Source organism: Emydura macquarii, unplaced genomic scaffold (assembly GCF_026122565.2).
Source record: "Emydura macquarii macquarii isolate MOO-44397 ecotype Brisbane River unplaced genomic scaffold, CSIRO-AGI_Emac_v2 contig_1551, whole genome shotgun sequence".
NCBI lineage: Eukaryota > Metazoa > Chordata > Testudines > Chelidae > Emydura > Emydura macquarii.
The window spans coordinates 14,791,084-14,818,055 of NW_027131688.1; the positions used below are offsets into that span (position 1 = coordinate 14,791,084).

Genomic DNA, 26,972 nt, shown 5'->3' on the forward strand with positions numbered 1-26,972 from the left:
ATGGAAAACATAACAGACACAAAGAAAAAAATTGCCTGAAGGGATATTTTCCCTGCAATTACAATAGCGAAGTGTTCACAGACCTCGTCAATTTCTCTCTGCATCTTACACAATAGGGGGAGGGTGACTGTACAGGAAGATTACAGATTTAGTCAGTCATCGGCTGATGTTCTGAAGAAGATGAAAGAAGATGAAAAGTTGAGCCAGAGGGGGAAAAGAAAGAAAGAAAGAAAGTCGGTCAAGAAGGAGATAGAGCAGAAAGGCGAGAGGGGGCCAGGGTCTGAAAGGAAAGCAGAGAACACTGGTGGAAACAGAAGAACATAGCAATCCCACAGGTGCGTGAATTCAGAGGTCAATGTGAGCTGTTGCACCTCCCATGAAAAACAACCCCCCCAAAAAAACAAACGCATGAAGCTGTAAACAAAACATCTGGAAATAAGGACACTGTCCAGTGGGTATTTATGGGTAAGTAACTTGACACTATCTGCAGTTGCTATGACAGAAATAATTGTAAATTAACAGATCAACCCCTTCCTGCCCAATCAAAAACAAGCCCCCTAGCCATATGCAATTCTCATTATATAGCAATTGCCTTGGGGAAGGCAACATATTTTAAAGATGATGGTAATCTGATGGGCTGGCCATGAATCATTCTCTGGTGCAGGGGTTCTCAAACTGGGAGTTGCAACCCCTTAGAGGGTCATGAGGTTATTATGTGGGGGTCGTGAGCCGCCCAACTCTGAAGGCAGTGCTGCCACCAGCAGCAGCACAGAAGTAAGGGTGGCAATGGGGTGCTTAGTCTGCTGTGAAAAGTAAAATTGACAACGTTTCTTTGCACACACAAACCATATTAAACAGTAACTATTTTTTAAAAAATAACTTTTCTGCTTATAACAATAATTTGATAAAAATGTGTTTTAGTCTTAAAAGCAGTGAGAAAAAGGTAAATTCATTTTAAACAATAGGGTTATAAATTTAGCATTTAAAATAGCAAATTAAATATAAAAAATTAAATATAGCAAATTAATATAAAAAACGTATGTTTGAAAGGGGCTGCCAATACAAAAAGTTTGAGAACCACCACTCTGGTGGATCTTGTCTCCCGAGTCATTTTCTTGATAAATGAAACTTTTCGAGGCTGGGCCCTCTGCCACACCACAGCCACTATCTCCACCGCAGCAGCATTAGCCATGGAAGCCCTCCTGCTGGGACAGACCTCCAAAAAGACTAGATTGTCGTATAATTTGCAGGTGTCACTAATAACTGCACAGGATGGCTGTAGAGGAGTCCATCCTCACTCAACAAGCCCCAGAGCCAAACTTCAGCACGTGTCCCCTAACAGACTATACAGTTAAAAATACATCAGACATAGCACAAGGGGGATGGAAATGTTAGTGCTAAACTGCTATGATTTTTACTTTCACCTTCTTATATGTAAAATTCATGTAGGGCCTTAAGGGCCAAATCACATGGGTGGGAGGCTGTTAGTGCAAGAATGGATGTTTGGGGGGTGTGCCCAAAAGTGCATTTCACTCCAGCTATCCGCAGCCCTTCATGCAGGTACCTAGGCACCCCAAGGATAAGTGGGATCTACCCTGAGGCTGATCCATCTTAGGCTGGGCCTGAGTAGGCTGCCCAGAAAATATGAAGAATGCAGAGAGGGCTTATAGCAATCTTTGCCCTCCCCATTCAGTTCCTCCATCAAGTGCAGGTATGGAGCCACTGAGAAGCAGGTGGTACAAGGTGGTAAGGGCACTGATCCAGCTTTCAGTTTGTCTCATGGCGTATGCCTCATTTGATATTATAGCGCAGAGAATGCACTGAACTAGCTGGCGAGGGGAACTTCATTTTGAACCTTACTATGCTTAGCAGGCTTCACAATCTCGTCTCACTGATCATTCTCTCAAAGGCTCTGGTATATCTGAAGAAAGTCTTTCCCTGATGCATAAAGAGATCTTCATTGCTATGGAAAATAGTCTTCAAATCACAAGTGGGCAAAGAAGCCAAATAAAAGTGTTTCAATTCCAAGGGCACAGAGATTCTGGAATACTATGGAGCATTGTTTCCAGTGAATGGGGTAAGTTTTCCTCTTTGCCTAAAGATCAAGAAAGCGATAAAATATCATAAAGGAGGCTACAGTGAAACATTTTCTTCAGACTTCAGACACAATGAACCAAACTCAGCATTAATTCATTGAGCTGCTACGAGAACAAATCGCTAATTCTAATGGAGCCCCTTGTGACCAAAACCAAAGGCAATTGTGGATCCAACGGTGGATCCAGATTCTGGCCCCATATGCCCCAAATCAGTTCTGACATCCAAAGCAGTCATGCTTTGTGAATGAATTGACTGGACTCTTCATTGCTACCTTACACATATTTTCAACACTGATCCCAACTCTGTGTTGCAAGGCTGTGACTCCAATTGTGGTGGCGTGTACAGTACGGGTCCTGCATGCCTGGCGAGCACACGTATAAATAGCAGTGTAGACAGCAAGGCACAAGTTAGGTGAGTCGAGGCCCTGGCACGCCTGAATACAGTGGGTATGTGCACTACTTGGCTCTCTAATGCCCAAGCAGTGCCTTCCACATCTATACCACTGGTTTTAGCATTGTCGTGTCCCGTAGTGACCAGTCTGAACTCAGCCCGCCTCTCACTGTGGCATGTAGCTACCCATGTAATGCCTCTTCTCTACAGGCTGCCATAAGTATAGACAGAGCCTAAGATGATTTTTTTGTATTTTTTATTTATTTGTATTCCAGTAGAATCAATAGCCCCCGACTAAGAACAGGGGCCCATTCTGCTGGGTGCTGTACAGACATATAAGACAACATAATTCCTGCTCTAAAGATCTCAAACAATCTAAATAGATTAGACAAAGGGTGGGAAAGAGGTGAAGTGACTGACCCAGGCTCACAAACAGAGCTGGGACTAGACCTGAAACCCTGGGGGCTCCTGAGCCATTGCCTTATCCCTTGAGCCACACTATAAGGTATTAGACTGAACTCTTCTGCAGCTCATAACTTTGATAAGCATTTCTCTTATTCTGGGGGAGGAGTGTGGAATCCATCCGTGCTGCCATTCCACCGGGCATCCAGGAAGGGTGGCACTAAGGATCTAACGCACTCTGTGCTAAGTGTTAAAACATCCTAGCTATGCTGGTGGCCAAGCTATTTTCAGCTCTGGTTGAGCAGGGGCCAAGGTGACCAACGCTTGACAGCCACTCGGAAAAGCCTCAGAACATGAGGTTTGGACAAGGCAACTGGCCTGAGCCCAGCAGAGCCTGCCAGGCCTACTGAAACCACAGAAGGGAGTGGTAGTGAAGGCTGGAAGGAGGCCTGCTGGAAGAAAGGGAGAGGAAGGAAGCTGAGGGTCTGAGGTGGGGACAGAATCTGAGAGTTGGAGAGGAAAATGAAGTTGTGGGTGCCAAGAAAGGTGGGTCTGGACCACAGACATCATCCAGAGCTAATGGTACTGTGAGAGGCAGAGGTAACTGGATTCTGTATCAGCTGAGTGGCAGGGAGGGAGGATAAGATTGTGGGAAAGGAGCTGGTTGGTTAGGTGAGGGAGGAAGGAATAGGGCAACAAGGTTTAAAGAAAGGGCAGATGAGCAGCTGACTATCAGATTGATGCCACCTGAGTTTTTTTGATGATATTAAAAGAAGTGATGGGAAAATCTCAGATGATTTTTCAAGTTCTACGCGTGTTTATAATTCTACAGAAGAAGACAACTCATCTGGGGAAAGCAATGGAGAGATAGCATGGCCACGAGCCGACGTGAGATTGCCTGAGATCACAAGTGGCGGGCGGAGGGCCAGAGGGGATACAGCACCACTCTTTTTTTTCACCTTGATTTGCACTGCCCTAGCCACAGAACATATGGGATTTGTAGGACAGGTTTAATTAGCAAACGCATTGTTCAAATAGTGGTGGCAGAACTAATTAACATTACCAAGAGCCAAGTTAAAATGTCCTTTATCTCACCATTTAACACTCACGGCTGTGGCCAAAGATCTCTGTGGGGACTGAGGCCTGGGCAGAGTAGTTCCCAGGATTTCTTGGTCAGAATTACACTGCTGGAGATGGCAGTGACCCCTCCAGGTGAATGAGTGGGCGTTGGATGAACTCAGCAGATCACAGGATCAGGCCTACTGCCAGCAACTCCTCTGTTGCAACACGGCTATTTTGCCTGACGACCTGCGGGACAGCTGCCTCAGATGTCCCTCCTCAGTTCCCTCCACCCCCGCTAACTGCCCCCATTGGTTTGGCTCAGCTTCCCCGCTTGAGGCTGTGCCCTTTGCTAGCGCCTTCCAACACCTGGGTGAATTGGTTTGGGCAAGGAAGGGACTGACTTCAGTTTCCACACAAAATGCAAACCAAGATTTTTTGGAGAAACAGATGAATTGGGTTAACTTTTTCTTTAAGTTGTCTTTTGAATTTTCACAGACCTCATCTCTTTGGGGCTTTGGCTGGAAGTGGAGGTACAGAAATGCTGAGAGAACTAGGCTGTCCTTCTACTATGTGTGAACTTCTAGCAGATTAGGACGCACTGGGAATTTCATGAGAAAGAACCTGAAAAATTCTAACTTGAGATCCAGATTAGAGATGTTTAGAAACCTGCAGAAAACCTATGGACCCAAACTAAAGTGTCAGCTCTCTCAAGCTGTGCCTATCACTATCAACAACCCTGTATCCTCCAAACTAGTACTCCCACACAGCACTGCTGTGCAGAGATAGCAGCCTCGGAAATGCAAAAGGGTCAAGAGCACCTACATCACTGACACTTCCAATCTACTGATTAAGAAATCAAAAGTTCTGAAGAAACACCCATTACACAGCACTGAAGACAAGAAAAACATTCAGCAACGTGTGAGAGCAACCACCATCCCTCCCACCCCCAGCAGAAATCTAAGCGAGAGATCTTAGGGCAGCAATCCATTACCAAAAACAACTAGCACTGCCTCAAAGTTTGCTCAAGTTCAGCTGTGCTGTGCTATTATTCCATGCAGCAAAATTAGTGCCCTCACCACAGATGTAAAAGATATGGCCCCGGAGCAGCAGAAGGGTTAATTGTGGCTCTGTCTATGCAGCCAAAAGAAATGTGTAACAGCAGCTATTAAACTTGGTTGCAGCTAAACCATATTTTGATCTGGCCTTTGTGATTGGGGCCAACCCATGTTAAAGAAAACATATGCTTTTAGTCCAGGTATGGACCTTTGTTTATACTTCTTTTCTTTTCTTTGTTGTTGTTGTAAGTCTGCTAAGCTAGTCTATTCACATTGTTTATGTTTGTAAAGAAAAATTACAGAGCTGAATTAAAGAGATTTATGGGCAAGACGTCAGCCTTGCTCACTTTAAAGCTAATCTCATAAATCATCGTGTTGGCCTCTTCAAGGACAGACATTAGCTGGTCTTTAAGATCAGGGCCAAAAATGAACACTGCACTTCAACAGCTGCTGCCAGGACAAGGGGGGGGGGGGAGTTATATCCTTTTATTGGCAGGTCTTAATTAAAACGGATTCCTCCCAAATGTTTCCCAAACCATCAGCAAAAGGCCAGTTTTGAGGGTCCCCTTTAAAGGAGGAGAGAGGCAGGAGAAGGGGATGGGAATAGAGCAGTTTAAACCCTCGGTTGAAATCACTAGGAAATTAGAGAACTTTGCCCATATAAGACAAGGAAGCAGATACTGTGGCTCCTGTCCGGCCCAGGTCCTCACTGTCAGGTTGTCAGGATACTGAGCAAGGAGAGGCAAGCTGTGGAGAGTTTGCTCAGGAGCTCTCCATAACCCTTGTTCTATGGAGCGCAGCTCTGTGGCAGGTGGCTCATCAACACTTCATATTTAGATCAGCAGCCCTGAAAGGGGGTTGTGGGGGGGCCCATGGATCAAACCTTCTTCACAAACAAGACCCCAGAGGTGGGTTTAAAGGCAAACAGGGCAGACACACACAGCTCTGTGGCTAGTACAGACTCTGCGATACCCATGTTCTACACACATCCACCGCTTCATGGGAAAGGCGTAAGGGCCTGCTCCAGTGCCTGTTTAAATCTCTGGAAAGACTTTAATGGGCATTGGATTGATCCCTTAAAGGGTGGTGTCTCAGGGGGGTCTGCACTGCACCCGCTTCATTACAACAGCTGGGTGTGACCACTCAGGACTGCAGTTATGTCAAAAGTCTATTAGTATTTACTGCTTGCATGGGGTCTCTCTCTTAGAGCCTGATAAGTCCTGGGTGCCTCCCCACCACCACTGTGAGCCTGAAGACTGTTGTTTCTGGACAGCCATGAGCTAGGCAGGGCATGTGTCACACCTCAGTAAAGCCTTGCCTGTTGTTACCTGCGCATGGATTTGCTCAGTAGCTGTTTCCTCACTCTGAGGCCTTACAATCTAAATAAGGCAGACATAGAGGAGGCAGCGTGCACTGGGATGCCCGGGGAAAAAAACAGCTGGCAGGAGGAAGGGGTTGTTTTTAAATTAGTAATGCACTTCTGCTGGAGATTGCACAGTTTTCCAAGAGTAAAGAGAGCAAGGTCTGGCCCTAAGTGTTTACCCACAGTGGGATCCTTGAGACAGTTGTATAGTAAAATTAAAAGGAGGCTCAGACAATGTATGAAATACAGTAGCAAAACTGTGCATCTAGCTGGAACACACGTGGCTCTAGTTTTTAGGGAGTAAAAGCTATGCCATTTAATTCTGGGTTTACACAGGCTGTTCCGCAGCTTTGCCCTAGAGCATTCCTTTTTAACAGCTGTGGTTCGTAATTCATCTGCTCTCTTTCACCCCGCCTCCCTCCACACACACCTATACTGGAAAACATCTTGTTTGTTTGTTTGGGGGAGGTAGATATTTTCTTAGTTCCTTAGTCCTGAAGAACTGATTTATTACTTTATCCAAATTCTTAAAGAGATATTAACATAGGAGAGAGTTTGTGTTCAATTCTAGTCCCACCTACCAACACTCCAAAAGAAAAAGCATTCTCAAGGGGCTCTGATATTACAGTGAGGGGTGGCAGCAGAAAACCCTAAGATAGAATCTATTGCACTTCTAACAGGCTGGTAGTTTCCCTTACAGAACTCTTGCCGTTCCCTGCTTATTCATTTAAGCCTGAATCCTCCATTTTTCACAGCACTCCCCATTGAAAATCATCTATGTATCTATCAGTCATCTCCAGTCTCATCTCAGCCAGTCCGGAGAACAGCACTGAGTGCTCTAGATGAAACAGGAAGCCTAACAACTTTAGCCTGCAGTGAGACCTCTAGTGTTTTTCTTACTCTATGTCCTGGCGTAGTTCCTCTAAAGTACAAACACACACAGAGCTCCTATTGTTTGCAGCCCTTCACAAGCCCACTGATCCTAATATGGAATTCAGCAGGAAACCCATGATTTCCTGACACACAGCAAGCTGGAGAAAGAAAGGAAAAACTCCATTAAAAACCTCCAGCTTTCCTCCATGTTAGAAATGAAATGGAAAATGAAGTGGATTTAGCAGGAATCCCTGATTCCTCTGGTCAAGCTGGAGAAGGGGAAAAGAGAATCAAAGCCTCAGACTGCTGATATTTTTAAAGTTGCAATAAGTATCGAGATCTCTATATCAGGATGAGTATTTCCTGACTCAAGCTAACAAGAAAGGACAATCTTTTTTTTTAAATATATGTATAATTTATTTACCTCAATGCTTCTCTTTACAGATTGTAATTGTTAGAGGCAGCTGGAACAGCCTGGAAACTTTAGTATGATTTCCTGAGGTTGAGAGCCTCCCAAATTCAGGAAGAGTCAATACAATCGCACTTCATTTTTCCTTCATGTGCACTTGGAAGTACTGGGAACCGCAGCAGCACCAGCAAGAATGAACTGTAAGGAAGAAGATGACAACAGCATCGAGTGCAGCAGCAATAACATGAAGAAGATGTTGAAGTGCGTGGTGGTTGGGGATGGTGCAGTTGGGAAAACCTGTCTGCTGATGAGTTATGCCAACGACGCCTTCCCAGAGGAGTACGTGCCCACAGTATTTGACCACTATGCAGGTAAGAAAGTACTTTGTAAATAGCCTAAATAGGTACAGAAAAAGTCAGGAGGGAGGTGAAGGAAGATCCAAGGCAAAGGAGGATGATTCAAAGGAGATGCAGGGGTTACTGCCAGTCCGGGGATGTGATTCAGGCTTGGAAGGCAGCCAGACAGCTCAGAGAGCAGCTCATACAAGTGGGGCAATGAAGGATTTGTTAGGAGAGAACTTACTTGCTTCCAATTTTTATTTTGTTTTTGTCAAATATGCAGAACTAGAAAAGCAACTTGAATTAAACTCCACCCGGCTTTAAACGCAGTGGATATAACTCAGTATTGGCATAACTATTTGTCAGGCTTGTCTGGAGTTTTTGAAGTTCTGAGTTGAACTCTGCCCACTTCAGGCATCCTAAATCTAACGCACACATTTTGTCAGTCATCTCTTTCTTCATAGCAAATGATTCAGGAGTTGCAATATTGAAATCCTTTTTATGAACTAATCTTTGAGAAAACCAGTGAAATCTCACACAGCGCTGCCAGAATGAAGCTCATTGTTTTACTCGCATTTATTATTAATAGTATTTAATATTACAGCATGACTATGAGTAAAATGGCAGTGTTAATTCGTTTTAGTGCTTACTGATGAATGCACTTGTCTTAGGAAAAAACAAAACAGCCAGTTACAGAACATAGCAAAGACCATAGCTGATATTCACTGTATTTCAGTGCAAGCTGACTCACATATCTTGAGAAGACCACAATTTAGGTACAGCATTCACAGAACATTTTTAATGTAGCAACTGCGTACAACTTTTTCAGGTGCTTCAAAAGTTACGTGTACTGTGCAACAGGCTGAAAATGCCTTTACTGTTGCTTAAGTTCTCCTAATGCAAGCATTAGTTGTTCTATTCATGTTACATTATTGATCTTATGATTTTTTTATTTATAAGATCCCTGAAAAGCAAATTTTATAAGCAATGTAAAACTTATCACTGATCTTGCAGCAGTTTTGTGGTTTTCGTTTTCTGTTTCTTCTAAACTGGATTTTCATGGCATGGCTTATCATAGATTTGGTATTCTGTAATGGGAAAATCTCTGCTTTCACCTTGGCTTCATGTCAGGTTTAACAGAGGGAAGTGGCCAAAACAGAAAACCGTGTAAATGCTGAGTTTGATATGTGGTACTATGAAACCCTAATTTCCCCCATAAAAGTTTGTGGCTTCATCTCTAGATGCAAATAACAATCAGTGTCTTTTCTCTACAACCTCTCCCCATTTATTTTAAAATCTGATTTTTAAAAAGCTCTTTACGCAGAACAGAAATAGGAAAAAAATGTAATAAAGATAATACAAGAAACAATATCTATTCCCATTGAAATGAAGATATGACAAATAGATTTGCGAGGACTGCAGTATTAGGTTTCTGAGATTATCTTCAGTTATTTTTATCGGAATTTTGAAGCATTCAAAGCAACTAGTACAACAAAAAGTAGTTTTAGGAGAAAGCCTAGAAAGATAAGCAAACAGATTGCTCAGAGCCTTTAGATACTACTATACTATTCTGGGACAAACCCGCTCTGATTAGAGTGATTAAAACCAAAGATAGTTGGAAAATAGAATTTCCATTCCATGGGAAATTCCAGCATTTTGAAATCTGTCTTTGTTCCAAATCAGCATGAAAAATAAAAATGTTAAAATTTTCCATGGAACAGATGGTCTGAAAATATGTGTTTTGATAATGTCAAAATGCTTCATTTTGATAATGTCAAAATATTTTAATATCAAGTATTAAATATAATGTGATGCATTCAATATAATTAAAAATTAAAATTCTAATATGATATAAAAATCAAAACTGTAATGTCTGAACAAAACAGTTTGATATTATCTAAATAAGAATGTTGAAACGATTTGTTTAGATATCTTCCTGTCAAAAATTTCATCAAATTCAACACATTCCTGCAAAATGTTTCGGCCAGGTTTATTAAAATCACTGGTGTGGTAGCAGAGGATTCCTCCTAACTCAGAGGGTCAGAGTCATGCCCAGACTGGGAACATCAGGATATTTATTGATCTCCTTCTTTCTTTTGAAATAAAGCAGCCTAAGAGCCAAGGGATCCAATTCTGATCTCACCCCAGCTTTACACTGGTGTGACTCCACTGTATTCCATGACACTGTGATGTTATTTAGCACAGAACTGGGAATAGCTTAATTACACAGTTTTCACTGGTGATAGGGTCGTTCACAGCAATAAATCACAAATTATGCTAACTTGCCTCACCTACTTGTTATCTTTTGTTTGTAAGGGCCACAGATGTGGGGCAGGTTTTTACATTATTGATGCAAATGGAGATAGGCAATAAAGGTGTATCAAAGGAATTTCAGGCGGCTAAATTCCAATTAGCATTATAATTATCCTATATTTATAGAGTGCCTTTTACATTACAGGATCTCACAGCACTTTGCAAACTATGGTCCTAATCCTGCTCCAATGAAGTCAAAGTCAAAATTCAGTTGATTTCAATGGGTGCGAGACAAAGCACTTCACCTAGCATTGAAATGCAGCCACTTCTGGAGTGAAGCATTCTGCCTGTTTAACAGTGCAAACAGCTGCATGACACAACTTTTTAGTCCAATTAATACAGATGTGAATTGTTCCCCTGCAGCAATCAGCTGCAACTCATTCCCCCAAGGCCATAAGAGTGAGAATTTGTTAAATTTCAGAGTATGTGGCAAGACCTGTCTTTCCATCAATACCTACATTGGGTGTTGGGTAGGGGTGGGTGGTAGTGGTGTGGGATACTGGGGAATGTATGGGGAGGTTGATTAATTTGTTATGTGTATGTTGTAACTGGGTTATTTCATTTAATCTGGACTAATTGGTAGGTCTGTTTATTTATCGGTGTACTTTTAAAGCATTGTCCAAGATACCAAGAGCATTACTGGATGATCTTTTACTGTAAAATAGTAAAAATCCAAGTCATGCGCTGAAAAAGTACGTTAGATAAATTGCTAGTTTCTAGCAGCAGGCAAACAAAAAAATCTATCCTAGTGGCATAGGACATTGCAGACAATAACTATAACAAAAGATGCTGTTTCCATAGTTTATAGCAATTTCTGCCAAATCAGTTTTATGCCATCTTTAAAATTCCAATGCTGATCTTCTCTGAGCAATGCTTTCTAAGTCAAAATGAGTTAAACTGAATCCATCTATGTGATTTTATAAAGGTTTATTTAGGACTGAGACTGCACCCTGCCAAAATTCAGTTGAACTATCAGCAAAACTGGTTGAATAGTAACAAGACAAACATGGTTGCTCTGACTGGTGGAGGAATATTAGCTGTTATTTCTGGGTATTTGTGCAAATGTTTACAAACCCTGAAAGCTTCAGAAATTTTAGTGTGAATGCTTATTCATCCCATAATTCATATTCAAAAGTGTGTTATTTCCTACTTTTGTATTTTAAAAATCACCCAATCAGGGATCATAAACATTACCATGTGACTTAATTAGCCAGTTGTACAAAAGGTCAAAGTGAATAGTTAATGAAAACTGTGTGTCCAAACTAGCTGGTGAATACTTATGAATAGTGAATCCACTTTAAGGAAATCAAGGGATGTACCCGGTAATTCTAATGAATATTTTATAGAGTCATTCAGTCATGACTGCAGCCAGGCAAACCAACAGTAATATAGAATGACCACAGTCATTATTTTCTTCTGTTCACAAATTAGGATACTGATTGTTTACAAATGTTTGTTGTTTTCAACTGATAATGTTTTATATGGACACATCTCAGCTGTTGAGTGGTTCCCAAACTATTTCCTTCAGCTCTTTATTGTTCACGGTGTGTTAATGGTCAGCTAAGTCAGATGATACTGTTTTTGTTCCCTGACTGATTGACAAACTTCTGTAAAGAGGAGGAGGAGAATCAAGAAGACAGCTGCATGAACATTTCTCGTGTGAATCTTCACACTAGTGTGTAATCATATGAAGTTTGTTTCCCATGAACATTCTTGCAAACAAAAGAGAGAAGTCATTCATACAAACATTTATGATAACTCAGTAGAAAAGGACATGAATATTTGTGGTATTTACTTGCGTGGATGTTTCCTCCCTAATGTTCACCAAGGTCTAGTCAAACAGATTTGAGTCCCAGTCCTGAGACAAGAAAGCATTGATTCCTTATACAACCTGGCCTTTTAGGTTAATAGTGACAAGTTTAATATTCTCATTTTGCTGGCAAAAGCCAAAAGGATTTATCTGAGAATCCTCTTCTCCCATCCCATTTGGGAGTCAAGAGAATCTGAAAGATTGATCAAAACCACCTCAGATTTTACAAAATAAAACACCACCAATGCAGTTTTACAGAGTCTTCATCTCTTGTTGTTTTCAAACTGAGGCCGGATGCCTTTCTGGAAGATATGTTCTAGTCAAACACAAATTATTGGGTTCAATACTGGAGTAACTGGATGAAATTATATGGCCTGTGTAATACAGAAGGTCAGACTAGATGATCTAATGCTCCCTACTGTCCTTAAAGATCTATGAAAACCAAAGCCAGTCACTTGCCAACTCGCCATGACTGTTGTACATTCAGATACAATCTGTACTGTCATTTGTGGTGGATTTGACGGTATTTACATATACTTTTAGATGCACCACTGAAGCAAAACATTCTCCTTTTCTTTCTCATTCAAGGCTTATGTAAAGTAGTCTAGCAAATGTTCGGTTTGTACACTACATAATGGGATAATTCATTTTTAAATCATTGGGCCACCACGTGGAGTCAGAGCAAAACCCAGATCCACTTTTAAACACCTTCAACCCTTCCCCTCACCAATGTATTCTACCATATGACCACACTTGGGATATTATTTATAAGTTGAACATCTTTCCCTCACCCCTTTACTTACCCTTAATTTTATTAATGTGGTTTTATGTAGGAAAGGGATCTAGTCATAAAGTGTAGATCTGGGTTTCAGACACCCCAGGTTTCTGGCTTTGCTACATTCTGGTCTAGACCTCTCTAATTTTATGTAAGGTATCATCATAATATTTGCTTATTGCTAGTTGGTTAGTAAGAATCTTACTTAATCTCAACAATGAAGTCATCATTCTATAATTCCATTGACATGCAGCTCTTCCTGGGGAGGGGTTTGGTAGCCAAATGACACAAAACATGCTACACATCACTGCCAGGAGGGGTACCTTGGGCTATAGTTTAAGAATTTCAAAGAGATCTTTGATATCCATGCAGAGAGGACCATGAGTTTTAAGGTCTCATGTCTCCCCCTCTACTATCTTTACTCCATTTCCCCTCTCCTTGTTTGTTATTCATTTTTCTTGCTTCTCCTTCCACTATTTGTATTAATAATAATGATTTTCCAGTGCCACCAGGTATGCTTCATACTATGAAGAGACACATAAAGAGCTCTGTCCTAAAGACCTTATTTACCCCTCTTCACCAGGTGTTAGCAACAACCAGACCTTTACCCCTCTTCACCAGGTGTTAGCAACAACCACAAGGGCGGAGTTCAATATTTAGGTATGCCTCTTAAAATTACAAAACAAAACCAGTGCGAGAAACCTGGGAAAACTAAATACCTCCGCTGGGCACCTTTAACAGGTAAAATGTCTCCACTGCCAGCACTGACTCTGGGTATAACACAAAGTAAACTTTAACGGGAATGCAGCATTAACATTTGGAACAACATAGCAACAATAAATCAACAGTGCGCAATTAATAAGGAAAACACCCACCCTATCTTTGCAAGTGGTCCTTCAGCTCAGTTCCCCCAGCTGGCAATATGAACATCCAATGAACAAGTATCCCTTAAATACACCACTTTCCCCCTTCCCTCTGCTGTACTTGACTCATACTTTGTTGTCAGAGGCTAAAGAAGTCCCAGAGTGTGGGGGGTATTCAGGCAGATTCACCTCCAGCCCCTAAGGAGGAGTGTTACCTGGTTTCCACGAAGAGGGGCCTTGCTGCTACTTCTGCATTGTCTCTGTGCCATCTCTCATCTGGCTGCCTTTTGCTGTCTCCAAGCAGAATAACATACATACACAAATGAGTTACAGTCTCAGGTTTCAAAAGGGGATAGAAGCTGCTGTAATATGCAATCTCTATATGTCTTTTAGGGCTGACCCAAGATAAGTAGCTTGGGATCCCTTGCTTATGCTCAGAAATCTTGCCTTCCCAAAATCCAAGCAGCAGAGATACCGTTTTGTCTTGGCATAGATTTTTATTCCCTTCCCTCAGAGTTCAAGCTGATGGAATAAGGTCATCTGCACATAACCTTTTCATGTGTGAGGAGGAGCAATCAGCAAAGTCTTTGCCTTCTGATGTTCTATAATGGGCCTTCTTTTGTTGGGCAGGAGCCAACACCTCCTGTGTCAAACTAGTATTTCACATTTGGGGATGCTTTTCTCCTGGTTGGTGATTTACAATTTCAAAGCAAACACCTAAATATTACCTTATAACACGGGATACACATATTGTAAGTGAAATTAATGCAGGCGGCAACTTACAAGCATTTCATAAAATCTAAACACGTTCTTATAAACTTCACGTCTGTTTTAACACTACTAACACACAGGGGAGCCAGATGAGTTTTCAGCTAAGTATTGGTCAGTGGTTAGTTCAGGCCTAGGAGCCTCGGCATGAGCTGGCACCTGGTCTGCCAGTGTCACAGTACGATTAAACTGTGGAACACACTGCTACAGGAAAACACTGAGGGCAAGAATTTAACAAGATTCAAAAGAGAATTGGATATTTATATAGCTATCAAAAATATCCAGAATAATCATGTGATAATTAGTGATAATGTTTTGCAAAAGATATTAAATCTCATGCTTCAGGACTTAAACCATTTTCTAACTGCTACAGACCGGAGTGAGTCCTATGTGAGAGGCAGATTACCCCTGCCTACTATGGGTTCCTCTGAAGCTCTCTGGTGCTGGCCACTGTCAGAGATAGGAGACTAGACAAAATAGATCGCTGGTCGGAACCTGTCTGGCAATTCCTATGTTCCAGTGATGCAGTAGAAAGAGATTTTTATGAGTGATTTGAATGAAGTGAGGGTGGAGGCTTGACAAATAGATTATGGAAGGGCATTCCAAGCGTCGGGGCAGCTGGGAAAGGGGGCATGGAGATGCTTGTGGGAGAAGGAGATGAAAAGGGTAAATTTGGAAACCTTGCTGCTGGTGGCTACCTCTTCCTTCCCCACCACTTGCATGCTATTCAGTCTTAGTTTTCCCCCCTCTTCTTCTTTGCCAGGGTAACACCATACATGGGATGGCTCATTATCTGTGGGGACTGAATTTAGGACATCTGAGCCAAGAAGCATGAGTCTAAGTCCATTAGCTCAAACAAAGTCTCTTAAATCAGAATGACTGATTTGCAATAGGTGGCTGTTCTATTTCAAGAATAGATGCCCAGCTGAAAGAAAGAAGGAAAGAGAAAAATTGCCCAGAGCTTCTAAACAGAAATCCCTAGCTTTATATAAATCTTTCATTTCTGCAGGATGTGGTGTGACCGTATTGTACTGAGTCATCAGCACAATGGTTTATTTGCTGATGAAGTCAAAGAAAAATTCCCCTCTGAACTTCCTTCTCATGTGCTGTCCATTTAGGAAGACTTGCTGCACATGCCTAGCTGATTGGTGTGTATAAGTGCCGCAGTTTATCATTCTGTTTGTTTCACTCAGAGTATAGACTATTATACACAGCTACCTTCCTATGTCCTAATATTTCAGTGGCTATGGCAATGACTAACTAACTACATCATGAAACTGGCAGGGGATGGGGAAGAGAAAATATATTTCCTTAACTTGTCTCATCAAGACGTCATTCAAAATTAATGACATCTTTTGTCAAATTATTTAAAATGAGAAAACACTTGTTATAGTAGTCGATGCTTACCGTCAAAACTGACATTCATTTACCTGAATCCTGGGAGATTGCTGATGTGTCCCAGGTTACTGGGCTTCTAACTGAATCAAAGAATTGCAGTTCATTACCCGAACTATCACCTGTCCCACCATACACTAGGATCAAGGTAAAACCTGGGACTGATTTTTCAAGGACATTCACTTCTTTATTTCCCCCAAAGTCCTGCTTAGGAATCTGGACGGGACCTTAAATAACATCAAAATCTCAAGTCCTTTATTAGTTTTGTGCCATACGCATTCATGGATTTAAAACTAAGAGCAAAATTCTGCGATCAGCTGTGCTGTGTGTGCTCATTGGGGGAGCATCCTACTGTCACAGGGCAAGAGAGCTTGGGTCAGACTTGCAGGACATAGTGCCAGGCGCATCTTGTTTCTATATTGCTAAAGAGCAGAATGCACCCTGACCTAGGCCTCACTGCCAACCCCACATGTGCTGGGGCACATGGGGCTGGCTGGCAGAATTTTGGGGCCATGCTGGTCCAGCTGGCACAAGAGCAGGTCTGCAGACTTAACCAGCAGTAGTGATTCTGTCCTGTTGCTGGCCAGGGGAAGGGGAGTCTCCCTACGGAGCACACTGGCACAGCAGTGACTCCTGAAGTACATGACTCCAGCACAAAGTCTCTGGGGGAGGAGGCAGCTGCTGGAAAAACCATCCACCACTGGAGTGGGAGGGGAGCTGGGTAAAATCCCCTCCCAAAGGGGATCGGGGCATAGCTGTAAAAACTGTCCATCTATGGAGGAGAGGGAGGAAGGTGTTGCTGGGATAGGAAAAAGCAGCAAGAGGGGGCAGCCTTCTCTTCACAATACAGTGCCAGGAGCCTCTCCCTTACACCTCAATCCAGCACTGGCTATAACCAAAGTTGAATCAGATTATTAGAGCAATAAAAGCATAAACCATCAGCCTGGATAGAATCAATACTCAGCCTTTCAGACTGAGAGAGTTAACTTGAATGCGTGCAGGGGAATTGGACTGCCACGGTGCTGGGAGACGAGCTAGATGACTCATGAAAGCTCCTTTCCAACCCCAGCCGTTCTAAGGGGAAAGAAGCAATGTGTTTTATTAAAGACTTTCTGGCAAAGACATTCAGCAGTGACTTCGAAGTAATGTATTAACACAATCAGATACGGCTGGGTTTTCTGCAGTCCTTACGGAAAACAGCCGCTCTAGCACAAAGTGGGAAAACATGCATATTCAAACGTTAATTTTTATCTGCTGGGAAATGGGACAAAAATACCACTTCCTCCCCCTGCCAAAAAGAGCCTATTTATAATAATGTTTCTTTACTGAGAAAAGACAGTCAAAAAAACCTCCTAAGGTTGGAAAATGTGTTTTAAGTTCATAGACTGTCTCATGTTCTCGTTTCAAAACTGGCAGCGAGCCAGTTGCGATGAGCAATTTTGTCCTGGAAGGACAAACCCTCCGTGACTTGTGAAGTCTTCTAGTTCTGGGCAGTTTTTCTAACTCTATTTCAAAACCTGCTCGTCTCACTGTGGAAGTTTTCCTGCAATAGTGGCTATTCGCTCCAAGACGCTGGTTTTAACGTGTGAGACCGGCTTACCTAAGACTTCCTCTCTCTGTGTGTGATACCACTGCAGTTGTGGCTAGCAGAGGTGCATCAGGAAACAAAATGAGAATCAGCCCCATGGAACAGATATTCAGTAAAGCTGTGGGCCAGCTTTTCAACTACTCAGGATCCAAAACTGGGGCCAGCTTTTGAGCTGAGCTCCTGCTCACAGAACATTTATAGCGCAATGCCAGGGTGCGATTGCAGATTGAGCAGGCAACCCAAGTTAGTTTTAGTCTAGCTACCTCAGGCACCGGAGGAGCAAAGCCACAGCGGCGAGCATTTCAGTGCAAGCTAGCTCCACAGCGAATTACCCAGGGCCCAGCGCAGGCTTGTACAGCCTGTGCTGAAGCACGCACCACTCCGGGACCTGAGCTGGCTTGGGTGGCTATATCTACATAGGGATTAAAAACCCACAGCTGGCCCAAATCAGCTGACTCAGGCACATGTGGCTCCGGCTCCAGGGCTGAAAAATTGCTATGTTGATTCTCAGGTCTAGGCTCCAGCCCAAGCCTGGATGTCTATTCAGTGATCTTTAGCCCTGTAGTCCAAGCCCATGATACCAAGTCAGCTGACCCAGGCCAGGTATAGCCTTGCCACGGGTCTTTTATCCCTGTGTAGATGTACCCCAAATGTCTACTCAAGCGTTAATCCCACCCTGTGATGGCACTGCAGTCATACCCTAAAACACCTGAATAAGAGCCAGATTTTCCAAAGAGCTCAGATGTGCTGTCTGGTTTTGAAGCTGTGGGCCTGATTCTGGTGCTGAACATTTCTGAACACCAGGTCCCATGTGACCAGGAAGGACTCCATAAACCAACCAGTTAGGTGTTAGACAGACAACCCGTGGGACAGCCTCATCCCTAGAGGATGCTGGCATGTGTTTTGGTTAGACAATGCGGGCATTCTTCAGAAGAGGTCTCTTTTCTGATACTGAAGTTTGAATTCAGGCATGATATAAACTATTCGTTAAGGGTTCTTTTCTCCAGTGACTGTTCACTAAAATTAATGGAAGTTAGAATACGTATTAAAAATGTTGCATATTGTATGTAGGCTAATTCTCACTATGGTCTATGTGGTTCACTGAATAAATAAAGACAAAGTGTCTGACTTCCGATCTCACACCAGGGTAAACCATGAGTAGCGCCATTGTACTCAGAGGAATTATACCGGTGTAAAATCAGCATGAGCTCAGAATAAGACCCATATTTCAGTTTTTAATGTTCAATTCCAGCGGCTTTTTTTTGGAATTGTATTTATTTATATTTATTTGTATCATCCATATGTAGTGATATGAAAACTGCCATCCTGGGTTGCTGGGGAACAGAGCCTGGAATCTATCATGTTAAAAATGCAAGCTACTGTTGCCTGAGCTGGAGGAATAACTTTGTCAGCTAGCAGCTGCAGTTGTGTCCTATCCTCTTATGTGAACCAGTCACTAGAGAGCCCCAAGCCTCTATTCCTAGTGTGGATTACCTACTTCCCCAACCTGGGGAAGCGCATTCTGAGCATTTGAGGTCCAAAGCAGTTCAAATCCCTTTATGGCCCGCCATTTGTAACATCCTCACACCATGGATTGTCAATGGGGAATAAACCCGGAACCTCCAGTGCTAAGAGGATAAGCACATACTGTTGATGGACATTAATGAAGCTAATTCTTTAGCTCAAGTGGTAGAGGATCATGGTTTTAAGCCTAAAGACTCTGAGTTCAATCATCAATGAGGACCAGTGGTTAGAAATCATTACAGTTAGAGATTTTATCTATTCTTCTTAGGCATTTATTGTAAGGTGATCACCATAATATTTAGCTTTTAGCCTTGCAAACCATAGTACAAGGCACTGGGGAATATATATTTTGTTATTGACAAGGGAGCAAGTAAATTTTAGAAGCTCCTATTCATGATGAACATTTCCTGCCAAAAATACTGAATGAGATGGATAGAACTACAACTGTGCTCATCCTGGAATCTACCATTAGTCAGGCCAGGTTTGTAACACACATGACCACTGAGGGATAAAGGTCCGAACCAGGTAGCTGTCATAGTAATATATAATAGTGTGGGCTAAATAAGTTATAAGCAAAAGGAAATGGTTGAAGCCAACTAGACATCAACGGCTTGATGTCTAGTTGGCAGTCAGTAACAAGCGGAATGCCCCAGAGGTTGCTGCTGGGGCCAGTTTTGTTCAACATCTTCATTAATAATCTGGAGGATGGGGTGGATTGCACCCTCAGCAAGTTTCCAGATGACACTAAGCTGGGGGAAGTGGTAGATACTCTGAAGGGTAGGGATAGGATACAGAGTGACAGACAAATTGGAGGATTGGGCCAAAAGAAATCCTATGAGGTTCAACAAGGACAAGTGCAGAGTCCACCATTTAGGACGGAAGAATCCCATGCACAGCTACAGACTTTGGACCGACTGGCTAGGTAGCAGTTCTGCAGAAAAGGACCTGGGGGCTACAGTGGACAAGAAGCTGGATAGGAGTCAACACTGTGCCCTTATTGCCAAGAGGGTTAATGGCATATTGGGCTGCATTAGTAGAAGCATTGCCAACAGATTGAGGGAAGTGATTATTTCCCTCTATTCAGCACTGGTGAGGCCTCATTTTTAGTACTTTGTACAGTTTTGGGTCCCCCATTACAGGAAAGATGTGGACAAATTGGAGAGAATCCAGCAGAGGGCAACGAAAATGATTAGGGGGCTGGAGCACATGACTTAGGAGGAGAGACTGAGGGAACGAGGCTTGCTTAGTCTGCAGAAGAGAAGAATGAGGAGGCATTTGATAGCAGCCTTTAACTACCTGAAAGGGGGTTCCAGGGAGGATGGAGCTCAGCTTTTCTCAGTGGTAGTAGATAACAGAACTAGGAACAATGGTCTCCAAGTTGCAGCTGGGGAGGTCTAGGTTGGATATTTGGAAAAACTTTTTCACTAGCTGGATGGTGAAGCACTAGAATGGGTTACCTAGGGAGGTGGTGGAATCTCCATTCTTACAGGTTTTTAAGATGCAGATTGACAAAGTTCTGGCTGGGATAGTTTAGTTAGGGTTGGCCCTGTTCTGAGCAAGGGGTTGGACTAGATGACCTCCTGAGGTCCATTCCAACCCTAATCTTCTATGATTTTATGAAGTAAAGGAATTTGTTGTATGTAACAAAAAGCCAGCAAAAAGATTCTGTACAGAAGCGAAGGAACCAGATAATTTCTTTAATGTATTTCTGTCCAAAGTGCTAACCTCCTAAGAAATCGGAACAAAGTCATTTATGAAGCACAACAGTTAATTTATCAGGAAGGAGGTATCAATTTATTTGCAGGAGATGCAATGAAAATGTCACATATTAATAATTGAGTCATTTATTTTTGTCCAGGCAAGAATTATTAGGTTACAAAGAAGCTTTGTGTTTGTTTGCTATTCCTGATTTCTGCCTCCCTTCCCTCCCCCCCTTCATTATATTGATTTACATAAGCGTTTAGAGAAATGCACTTTGGGGAATTTGCACCCAAGTCATTTGCACAGAAGAAAGTTGCTACAGGAAGATAGTGGTTTAAATTCTGTTCTCAGTCACACAGGTGCAACCCTATTAGTTAACCCTAAGAACTTTGTGTCCATCCATCTGTTAGTACATATGGACTGAACTGAAAGTGGTGGATCAGCAGAGAAAATCATATTACATCTTCCCATTGTGGGGCAGACCGTGCCTAACCACTACATATAGGGTGACCAGATTGCAAGTGTGAAAATTCGGGTCGGGGGTGGGACATAATAGATGCCCTGAACATCGGGACTGTCCCTATAAAAATCAGGACATCTGGTCACCCTAACTACCTGGGCGTGCAAGAGGCAAGTGTGCAAAGAAGAGTCCTGAGTAGTTCCAAGCACAGGGGCTGCTGCCTTCTAGTGCCTTTTGGGATACAAGACACCCCAAAAAGATGGAGATGATAAAGAGGGGCTGAACTGGGCACAGAAGACTGAGCATGCTGTCTCTCCTGAAGTGGCGTATGTAGCAGGGGGCAATCTTCCCCTGCACACTCCAGGGTATGTCTACACACCGCAAAACAAAGTTTGCTCTTAACTCAGGTTAGCTATGTCATCTTAAAATGGAAGTGAAGACAATAGCAATGTGAGTTCTAGCCTATAGGGCAGCCTAGAGTTGAACCTGAGCAGCTAACCCGAGTTAAAAGCCAAGTTGCTAAGTATTCACTGCTATTTTAACTCAGGTTAGCTAACCAAAGTTAAGAACACACCTTTGTTTGCCTTCCAGATATCCCTCAGAACAGGGCAACTCCACAGTAAATGCAACAAGGCCCAGTGGCTCAAGGCAACTACAGGAGAACTATAATGGTATAACTAGATGGTCTGGGTAGTTAAAGCAGAAAAAATAAGAGTTGACTTGAATCACTGTATAAAATCCAAACTGAAGCTCAATCTTGATTTTTATACAGCTGAGCCACTCCTGGGATAGAAAAAAAATCTGGCTAGCAATGTTTTTTCCTCTCCTGTCTACATACCTCTGTTTCAGTTGGCACCATAAATGGAAGACCTGGAAATCTCATAAGACTTCCTGCCTTTGCAAAGTTGTTGGCTGGGATTTTCAATGGCGCCTAAGGAAGTTAGGAACCCAGCAGCCATCAAAATTCAGTGGGAGTTAGGCAAATAAATATATTAAGCTCCTTTGACAATTCCCTCCCATGCTTTCCATTCCAAAGAGACATGCTTCTGAACTGCTGAACCTCCTGAGATTCTTCCATCAGTAATGAGCACAGTCAAAGAAATTGGGGAGTTATTCTCAAAAGTGCAGAGCAACCAACATTCTGAATGTTGTTTTCCATGGGCTTAAATATAGCCTGTATGGATGCTGGTTAACCCTAATCCTTGGCTATACAGTCAGAGATATTAAACAAGAATCTGTTTTTGTTTTTTTTTAAACAACCATCTCTGCTTGGTGGCTGTTGAAGTCAATGTTAGACATATCACAATACTTGCAATCACCCCTTCACCGGAAAGCCCACGAATCCACCAAGGTCAGTAGATTCCATAGCGTTCTGGTGAGATTTATATCAACCAATTGCAGATGAGAAACATCAATTCTGAAAACAGGTCCCTGGGCTGAGGAGCCACAACCAGAATTATCTATCTTTTTATCTATCTATGCCTTTCTATATATGCCTCTCCCTCACTTCTTGGTAGTGCAAAGTAGCATAGGCACATTTGCTGGACAGACAGCTTTCTGTGTCTGATGGTCTGATATCATCCAGGATAGAGTTTTAAAGGAAAAATAGATCTTAAACTAGAAGGGAGAGAGGGTATGGACATCAGTATGCCCAAAGGAAGAGAAAAATAAAAATTAATGAGAGTGAAGACAATTCGTTAGTATAAACTCACCTTCCCTAGAGATCTCCATTACGTGATGCTACATTAATGAAAGACACGGCTTGTATGTCATGCCCCAGTGTAGAGCAGCCATGCATAACCGTGTGTGACATTGAAGGTTGCAGGATCACTCTTGATTGATGTGACCCCATGCCAACATCTTTAAAATATTTCTTCCATTTATTAGAAAATGAAAACTACATAAACTCGAATAGTGGAATGATTACATAATTATCAAATTAACCTGCTGCCAACATTATACCACAAAAAAAATGCAACATGCAGGTTCATTTGTTCATTGTATTAACCACGGTCCAAGAATGATGATATAAATTCCATTCAGTAGGGTCTCTAGCAAAAGCATGGAAGCAAATAACATTTCTTCAATAGGGTTATCTGTTTGTTTTGTTGTGATGTGGCGATAGGTAGGATTATCCAACACCAACACCTACAGCACATTAGTGCTATTAGTTTAGATAATTGTTTTCTTAATTATTACACAATATCATAGTCCTTAAAACATATTTATTATTTAATGGGAAATTATTCTAAATGGATGTTAAATTTGGTTTAGAAATGTTGTATTATAATAATAATAATAATACTATATAATAATACTTAGCACTTTTCATCAGTAGATCTCATAGTGTTTACAAAAGCAGTAAGTGTCATGACATCCATTTTTGCCTGAAGGGGAAACTGAGGCACGGAGAAGGACGTGACTTGTCCCAGGTCACCCAGCAAGCCAGTGGCAAAGCCAGGAATTGAACCCATATCCCCTGTACCCCTGCCCAATGCTCTATCCATTAGGCAACACTGCCTCCCCATAAATACACATGTTGGCCCTTTTTTTTTTTTTTGCAGCTTGGGGTGGGATGAGGGTTTAAGCCCGGGTTAGTCAACAGGCAGACCGCAGGCCAAATCTAGACTGCCAGATGCTTTCTAATGGACCCCAAAATCTTTGTATTTACTTATTATCATTATTGATATTTTTTATTATTATTTTCTCTGGAGTCTGGACCTTGTCTATATTTGACCAAGAAATTTGGACCTTGACAAAAAATAATTGACTACCCCTGGGTTAAGTCCTGCTTCAGCTGCCAAAAGGCGTCCTAAACAACCATAAACATTGTGGTTGTCCCACTCTTGAATTCAGACAGTTTTTTATTTACACACTGTACGTGAAATCCTGGATCTCTGAAATCAACAGAAAAACTCCCATAGTCTTCAGTGGAGCCAAGATTTCACCCTTTGCCTTAAAGCTTAATGATCTCCTTCAGAAATCCCATGTTTTGCTTTTATACCTCTTATTACCATGCAAGGCCCCACCCCTGCACACACTTACTCATGTGAGTAATCTTCAGCATGTAAGTATACCCATTGCGGTCAGTGGAACTGTTCACGTGAGCATGTGTTTGCAGGATTGCTTTGTTGTCAATCTTCATGTGCGCTTTTTTTCCTTCATGTCAGAAACTATTGTTTCCCCCCCTCCCCCTTTGGAAATAACAGATGTACAAGACAAAGGGACAGTGATCCGTCCAAGCATGAGTGCTTTCTGCCACTAACGTAACATGGAATGAATGTTCCATGGTTGCAATCATTACAGACCTGGCCCGGCATCACTGAAGTCAATAGGAGCTGTGCCATAAAGTGCGCAAGATTAAGTCCTATGTGAGCTCTATTTAGATCACTAAAATCCTTTACAGAGATTTTTCAAGTGAATGCACCTTTTCCTGCTATACTGTTTCAATATCACCATGTTAGACATCAGAAAGAAGTTCCCTTATCAATCTACTAACCTTTGTATTTCTAGACTTAAATACAAGATTTAAAAAGGCTCAGGGTCATTTTATAGGCTCCAGTTCAGAAAAGCACTTAAGCATGTGCTTACCTTTAAGCATGTTAGTAGTCCCATAGATTTAAAATGTTAAATTAAAGTGAAGCATGTTCTTAAGTGCTTTACTGAATCAGGGCCATAACTGAGAGTTCACATTACACAGTTATTTTTGTTATAGTATGAAAATAATGAGATACATTTATTAAGCATGTCTTGACAGTACATAACATATTGTGGAGGTCTCTTCTTAGCCAGACACTTCTAACCACTTTGTACAAGAGGCATGCTCCAATTATGCTGGAAGCAAAATGTCAATATCATGACACATTTCATAAAGTGATGTGCAGTTGTCATGTTTCTGTTCCAGAGAGAAATAAATTGTAGCCACAAGATTTAAAAGGCAACTGATTTAAAATACACACCAGTATATTTCAGAGCACATTTGGACTATGTTGCACCACGTTATGTCTCTTCAGCTAGACCCATAGAAAAGAAGTATCATATAGGATCAGGTAGCAATTGTTTCATTCTATAGAGCATCTGGAGCATAGCAAGCAGTTCTGGATTCCAAAAGGATAAAATAAAAGTGGACAGTATCCAAAGACAAAAATAATACCAGGTTTAGAAAACACAGCCTATAGGAAGAAGTTAATAAAAATGAATTTGTCCAGCCTTAAAAAAACCAAACAATAAGGTAAGAGTCTAAAAGTACCTAGAAGGAATAAACATGTAGGACGTTTGGAGGCAAAGGAGTTATCAAGAGTCCAGGCAGGCAAAAGAAAATATAATGACCTAAAATTAAGAACATTTTTTTTCAGTAGAAGCATGGTATAACACTTAGGCCAACTAAAAGCTGAATAAATTGCCATGGAATGTTCTTAGAATATCTATCATTTCAAGTACTGTATTCAGGGTAAGACTAGGCAGCAAATCAATGACGCTGCCGTAGAAATCTATGAATGCTACCCTGTGTTGATTCAAGGGGTGTACTACTGTACAAGACTACTGTACCCCATTCAGGAGGCTGACGTGTCTTACGTACCCCCAAGTTTCACCTCACTTAAAAACTACTTGCTTACTAAATCAGACATAAAAATACAAAAAAGTGTCTCAGCACACGATTACTGAAAAATTGCTGACTTTCTCATTTTTACCATATCATTATAAAATAAATAGATTGGAATATAAATATTGTACTTACATTTCAGTGTATAGTATATAAAGCGGTATAAACAAGTCATTGTCTGCGTGAAATTTTAGTTTATACTGATTTCTTTAGTGCTATGTAGCCTGTTGTAAAACTAGGCAAATATCTAGATAAATTGAAGTCTTTACCTCTAACACATGACACTGTACATTTTTGTCCCTGATGCATCTGTCTTGATTAATAAGAATTTCCAATAGTATCTAAAAGAAAAGAGCTACACACAAGACACATTGGGATGCTGAAATATCTTGTTCTCCGGAAGACTTAGAAAATATCCTCCATTTTGTCACCCTACACTGCAATTATATAAAAGGTTCAAGTAGGAAAATGTCCCTTGGATATCCCAATTGTTGTTATAGCGTCTGGTTTTGACATTTAAAGCATTTAATATTATAATAATGTGCTCCCTGTTTTCTATTTGATATGTTTGATGCCTGCAAGCTATTGAGCTATAACAGTCAAAACACACACACAAAATTGGTCCATGGGCAAAAAAATTATATATATGCGCTCCCTGGATGGGGCAAGATTTAATTAGCTATGATTCACCCAGCTCTCCCATAAAACAAACAAAAGCATATATCTTGCTTTATAATGTAAGTAATATCTATAACAAGCATTTTAATTGGAATTTCATTATTCTCTGGATGTGTCCATATATACACAAGATACAAGATTTGGAATGTTGGGGCTCTGCTTCACAATGTGTGCACATGTGTCAGTTGAGATGCTGCCACCAAGAAGAGGAAATACCTCACCAAGAGCCAGATCCTGACAATGTTACTCATGCTGAGTAGCACCTTGTCTCCCCTCCCCCGGGTGGAAAGTGCTATTCACAATGAATAACGCTATCAGAATCTGGCCAGAAACATCCTTTTACCCTTGGCTGGATCACTCAGCAGTGGCTCGCTCATCCCCTTGCTGCAGTGATCTGTAGAGACAGGTGCCAAAAAGGTTGTTTCTAAATACTGCTTTGGCTAATACTGTATTTCATGATGCGTTAAATAGCCATAATACAAAAAAAATTGGGATGAAAGTGCTT

The 26,972-nt window shown here is 41.7% G+C and overlaps 1 protein-coding gene across 1 annotated transcript in view; it reads left to right on the top strand.

Moving 5' to 3' along the window:
• The first annotated feature begins 7,479 nt into the window (after positions 1-7,479).
• RHOJ (ras homolog family member J) overlaps positions 7,480-26,972 on the top strand; it is a 71,639-nt gene continuing 52,146 nt past the window's right edge. Inside the window, exon 1 of the mRNA XM_067554915.1 lies at positions 7,480-8,022. Coding sequence (XP_067411016.1) covers positions 7,845-8,022 — 178 coding nt within the window. The 5' untranslated portion in view covers positions 7,480-7,844. The remainder of the gene's footprint in view (positions 8,023-26,972) is intronic.